At 36.4% G+C, this 6,268-nt stretch overlaps 1 protein-coding gene across 1 annotated transcript; it reads left to right on the top strand.

Moving 5' to 3' along the window:
- The first annotated feature begins 1,592 nt into the window (after window positions 1-1,592).
- On the top strand, window positions 1,593-5,561 carry ccn1l1 (cellular communication network factor 1, like 1). Its single transcript, XM_073841226.1, has 5 exons — window positions 1,593-1,841; window positions 2,404-2,617; window positions 2,804-3,151; window positions 3,685-3,887; window positions 4,808-5,561. The coding sequence occupies exons 1-5, from the start codon at window positions 1,779-1,781 to the stop codon at window positions 5,117-5,119; spliced, it is 1,140 nt and encodes a 379-aa protein (XP_073697327.1). The 5' UTR covers window positions 1,593-1,778; the 3' UTR covers window positions 5,120-5,561.
- Window positions 5,562-6,268: the final 707 nt, after the last annotated feature.

The raw sequence follows: 6,268 nt of genomic DNA, 5'->3' as shown, positions 1-6,268 counted from the left end.
TTTTCACTCTATAAAATGATCATTTTACATTAGTGTGTGAACATTATTTATTCTCCTGGTAAGGTGTTTTATAAACAAAGAAAAAGTATTAACCTTGAAACAGATGACACTAGTGGTAGAAATGTTCATGACTTTCAGAAAAAATAATTGTTTAAGAATGCTTTTGTGATGCATCTATGTACAGAATAAAGACATGTTAAATAAATGAGTCACAGTATAAAAGTTTGACTCACCCTTGTGATCCCAACCATTCTTGTTTTGTTCTGTAGAACACAAACTAAGACATTCTGAACAAGCTTTAAACTGTTCACATCCATATGTGACCACAAAACCAGTCAAAATTTTGGCAATATTTGGCCAACTATTTTTAAAAAATCTGGAATCTGAGGGTGCAAAAAATCTAAATATTGAGAAAATCACCTTCAAAGGTGTCCAGATGACGTTCTTAGCAATGCATATTACTAATCAAAAAGTAAATTTCAATATATTTACAGTAGGAAATTGTATGAACAAAAATTAATTTAAGAATTAACTCTTTAAGAGAAGAACTAGTGACCTGGATTCTAATCTACCATATAACTATTATGTTATTATAGGAAATCTCAAAACCTCACAGAAATCACTAACTTCCTCAAACAGTTTGTAACCATTGATGGTCTCACTTTGAATTGCGCATGGTGCCACAAATATGTCCTTTCAGTATGCGTCCTAACTAAGATTCACCTGTTTGGTGTCTCCTTGAACTTGTTCATGCTGTATGACTCTATTATCAGTCATTACAGTCATTTGCTGCATATGCTGTGACTAACTCCATCAGACTTCACCTCTAACCCTGTAGATGTCACATCAGTGCATCATCATCAGGGGAATGCCATTCCAGCTGCTCTTCTGACACGTTTGTCAAAGAAATGAATGAAAAGCTCCACACATGGTGATATTTCCACACCACCTACTCTTTCATACAGATGATTTTCCTCTCTTTCTTTCTATCTCACTCACTCAGATTTTGTGAGTGAATGCAGTACGTCACCGAGCGGGCTGGCAGCTATGTGCCATGTGTGTGTGATGTCTCGCCGCCGCTGCGGTGAGAGCAAGTGCCGTCTGACAAATTGTCTGTGCTGTCTGCAGGGGAGGTGAGAGGGATTGCTCAGTGTGTGTGTGTGTGTGTGTGTGTCACTGGACTCTCCTCTGACCAAAATGTGCTAGACTACCTTTCCTGTATTTCACAACAGCCCAGACTAGTTCCTGAAATCAGACACAAACACCTTTCAATAATTCCAGCATTTTTCCAACTCTAGTTTACATTTGCTCTCTGTCTAATCTGATACTTAGAGAAGGTAAATTATGATAGTAATAGAAGTATATATAATGTTATTTATTGAAACCATTAATTCATAATAAAAGAGACAATAGGAAAATATATAATATTGTTTCTTTGTACATCTAAAGTGACCTGTCAAATATATGTGTGTATGTGTGTGTGTATGTGTGTGTGTGTGTGTGTGTGCGTGATGTCAGAGGGGGCTGTGCACAGCTGTCTATAAAAGTGGCAGTCACTAAGAGAATCTAGCAGAGCTTTACAGTTTTATGCATTTACCAACTCATAAACAGGCTTTAAGAGAAAGAGGTAAGTGTGGATTCCCAACCAGCCAAATTCTTTTTGAACTGACAGATGCAGATTGGCTGTAAATCAAAAGGCACTTTTTGAACATCTGAAACGCTGTTTTGTAACTCATCCCAACTGAGCACAAACGTAAACATTTCGGATAAAACTAATTATGTCCCCCCTGAGGCAAGGAAATTTCATCACACTGATGCTGCTGTCGTGGGCTGCTGTGGAGGTGAGTTTTTATACTCTGTTTGATGGTTTGAACTTGAATGTGCACCATTATATCCTCGTTGTGCAACATTCAGGTTGATTTTAATATTATAATTGCCAATATATGTAGCAATTTACCTCTAAAAAGTTTTACTACTCTTTGGTAAACTATGATTTGAGACCTTTATTGATCAATAATTTAACAGCTGTAATATGCACTGGTATAAAAATCGCTTAATCACAATGTCAGATTTCAGTTGCAGATGAAACTTTTATATTAAGCATCTGTTACAGATAAAAGCATTTTAGCAGGGAGTGAATCCACTTTTTTGCCTTATTTGTGTCAGGTTTTGGCTCACAGAGCCAGTGCTATTCTTGTATGTGGTCTAATTTAGAGGCAGCATGAATTTATCACGACTTTATAGTGGTTAAGGAGATTGCTGGAATAAATCATCTGCTTCATTGCAAAACTATGGAATTTAAAATATTTAGGCTTGATTTATAAAAAGAAAAATGTCTCATATAGACTAGTGTCTTCCAATATCAGTCCTTATCCTTACTTGTTTCCTTGTGTGCTTTATCAGGTGCAAGGAGGATGTCCACTGAAATGCTCTTGTCCTTCTTCACCACCCTCGTGTCCTCCTGGTATCAGTTCGGTTCTGGACTCGTGTGGTTGCTGTCGGGTCTGTGCCAGGCAGTTTAACCAAGACTGCAGCACTACTGAGCCCTGCGACCACATCAAGGGACTGCGCTGCCACCTAGGGGCCGGTGGAGACCCTGACAGAGGCTTGTGTAGAGGTAAGAAGAACAGAGTGATGTTATGACATGGGCTGGTCTAAGATGATCTTTTCAACAGGCTTATTAACTCACAACTGTATTAAAAAATAATAATAAATTACAAAAAAAATCACTTTTTATATATATTAATGCTAACTATCGCACTCATGCTAATCAAGCAATATTATTGTTGATTTTGACGTCTAGCTGAGGCTCAAGGTCGGCCATGTGAGCTGGATGGACGAGTCTATCAACACGGCGAGGACTTTCAGCCAACTTGTGAGCATCAGTGCTCGTGTGTTGATGGAGTAGTCGGCTGCGTCCCACTGTGCCCACACAGCATCTCGCTACCCGACTGGCGCTGTTCCCGCCGCCGCCTCACCAAACTGCCCGGCCGCTGCTGCCAGGAGTGGGTGTGTGATGATGACAACCGCATTGCTGAAGTAGATCCGTTGCCTGAAGCACACCCACACAAGCACACAGACCTAATAGGCAACGAGTTACTTGAAGCTCCATCTACTTCGTGGGACAGCAGTGCAGGAGACCCTTATCAAGGTAGATGAATTACATTGCCATTAATATGTAATGAATAGTGGAAAAACTGATAAAGAAACAAATGACAAACAATACATTTATTTTAAAAACTTTCCTGTACGTCAATGTTTCCCAGCTTAATTGCTTACAGTAAAAATGTTTTTTTTCCTTTTTCTTTAACGCAAAAGTAAGCCTATGAGTGAGACTTCTGGTTCATTAGCTCAGAAGAATAACAACATGCAGTAAACAGTAAAACTGTTTGCACTAAAAACCAGTGCGCTTATAATTAAGACAAAATACTATGGTAAGACACACCAATTTGCAATATCAAGCAGCAAAACGAGCTGTTTTGTACAGCTAAAAATAGCTGGACGGGGATGAAACCGAAGCCAGACCCATAAAATTTACAAATGGCCGGCACCACTCTTACAGGATGAAAAAGGTGGATAAACACTGGTTATTTTTATAAGGTTATGTAATGCTCATCATTTAGGAATTACAAGCTCATTCAGCATATTCTTAACCTACTTTATCTTGTTTTTTTTTTCTCTTAGAGTGGATTTCATCCTCAAAGTCCCATGCCATCCTTCCACCTACCTGCTTACTGCAGGTCACTGATTGGTCCCCGTGCTCAGCCACCTGTGGAATGGGCGTGTCCAGTCGTGTAACCAATAGTAATACTGAGTGTCGGCTGGTCAGTGAAACCAGGCTCTGTCAGATTCGAGAGTGTGGCATCAACCTTGCACCATCACTGAAGGTAAGTGGTGGCTGCAGAGCAGTCAGATATTATTTTTTTAGATTTAAAAGAAAAATTTAACAATGTAAAATGTGTATATATAATATAATATAGATATTAGATGCAAAACTGAATTAATGTTTTAATGTTTTTAAAGAATTATTGTCATTGTATTGCTCACTCAGCCTGCATTTATTTGATCCAAAATACAGCAAAAGAAGTAATATTGACAAATATGTTTACTATTTAAAATAACTGCTTTCTATTTGAATATAGTTTAAAAAGTAATTTATTTCTGTGATCAAAGCTAAATTTTCAGCATCATTACTTTAGTCTTCAGTGTCACATGATCCTTCAGAAATCATTCTGATTTGCTGTTTAAGAAACATTTATTATTATTATTATTATTATTATTATTATTATTGTTATCAATATTTAAAACTTTTTTTTGTTTGTTTTTAAGATCAGCATTTATCTGAAATAAGTCTTTGTAACATCATACACTACACCATTTAAAAGCTTTTATTTAGCTTTAAATTAATCCAAAGTGATGATAAAGACATTTATGTTACAAAGTTTATATTTGAGATAAATGCTGTTCTTCTAAACTTTCTATTCATTAGAAAAAAATTGAAAAACTGGAGTAATGATGCAAAAAATCAGTTTTGAAATCACAGGAATAAATTACGTTGTAAAATATATTCAAATAGAAAACAATAATTTTAAATAGTAAAATACTTTGGATCAGATAAATGCAGGCTTGTTAAGCAGATTTTTTTTTTCTAAAAACATTTTGAGTGGTAGTGTAATCTGATTTTTCTTTTTTTTATATGAATAATTTTGATATTTTGATTTTGATTTTGATGTTTGGTCAAAAGCTTTTGTTCTGTTATTGAAGTAGATTTTTCTCTCTTTCTCCTCCTCTCCATTCCTTCACTCAGAAAGGAAAGAAGTGTCAGAGAACCACACGACCAGCAAAACCTATGCAGATCGTATTTGCAGGATGCTTCACTGCTCGACGTTACCGGCTTCGTTCATGTGGATCCTGCTCAGACGGTCGCTTCTGTGTTCCCTCTGTGACACGTACAATCCGTCTACACTTTCACTGTCCCGAGCCAGAACGAGACGACTTTACCCGCAACATCATGTGGATACAGCGCTGCAGCTGCAGTCAAACAAACAGCAGACAGGGCCTGTCATCACAAGCAGAGCTCTTCAATCTGCCAAACGATATACACACATACACACACTAATGCTAGCTAAAGAACACATTTAAAAGCATGTTCTCACTCTTCTACTGTACCCAATTTTCTGTATAGATGTTTTAGCCCATCATTCATCAATACAACAGTAGTCTCGGTATAACAATAATATGTATATAAGTTATAAATAAATGTTGTTTTATCAGGTTTCTAGTGACATAGGGGATAAATTATGGCTGTAAAGCTTGTTTGATTCGAGAGAAAACATACCATAGTATAATCCATATCATAGTACATACACAGAGTAATAATTTAATATTCATACACTTTTGTATTTGATTTACTGTATATAGTGTAAATATGGAATTGTAATTCCATTGTACATATATGATGTTTTGTTTGTTTCTATTTTATAATATTTAACAGACTTCAGTTCTTGTGAAGTGTCATATTCAAACCTCAATTTTTTTGAGGTGAATGGCAAATAACAAATATGGAGCAAATACTTTCTTATGTATAATTATAGTTTCATTTTGTAAAATAAAATGTATTACAGTTTATGAATTGGCTTTGTGTTCTTTGTGTATATTGACAAAATAACAGTGTAGAATGGAACATAATACAAATAACAGACACTGGGGAATTGCAATAAAAGTTATACTGTTTTAGCAATTGCATTATTAATCATTAGAAAAAACATTTATAACAAAACATTCACTGATGCCATCATTGGAACAGACAACATGGCCAGGTCAATCTTTTAAAAGGATTCCTCTCTGCTTTATCTCCGTCTCTTACTTTCTCACAGATATTTGAGACTTTCAGCACTGCCATGACAGGGGAACAGGAAATGTCTGAATGTGTTGAGAATGTGCAGGATGGCAGGTGGAAATATGTGATGATGACTGTACAATCCCACACTCTTACACAACATTTGAGCCACGCACACTGTGAACATTTGTCACTCTTTGATTAGTCAGCATATGTTTTGCCTGCATGGCGGGTAACACAACCACTGCTAATGACAGAATCTATTAAATATGACACAGTCACAGCCTTCCATATGCATGTTCTGTGTAGGAAAATCCAGCCTTAAAGGAGTAGTTCACTTTCAGAACAAAAATTTACAGATAATGTACTCACCCCCTTGTCATCCAAGATGTTCATATCTTTCTTTCTTCAGTCGTAAAGAAATAATGT

Source organism: Garra rufa, chromosome 5 (assembly GCF_049309525.1).
Source record: "Garra rufa chromosome 5, GarRuf1.0, whole genome shotgun sequence".
Lineage (NCBI taxonomy): Eukaryota > Metazoa > Chordata > Actinopteri > Cypriniformes > Cyprinidae > Garra > Garra rufa.
Note: the sequence above shows the minus strand (reverse complement) of the source record. Positions and strands in the feature narration are given on the sequence as shown.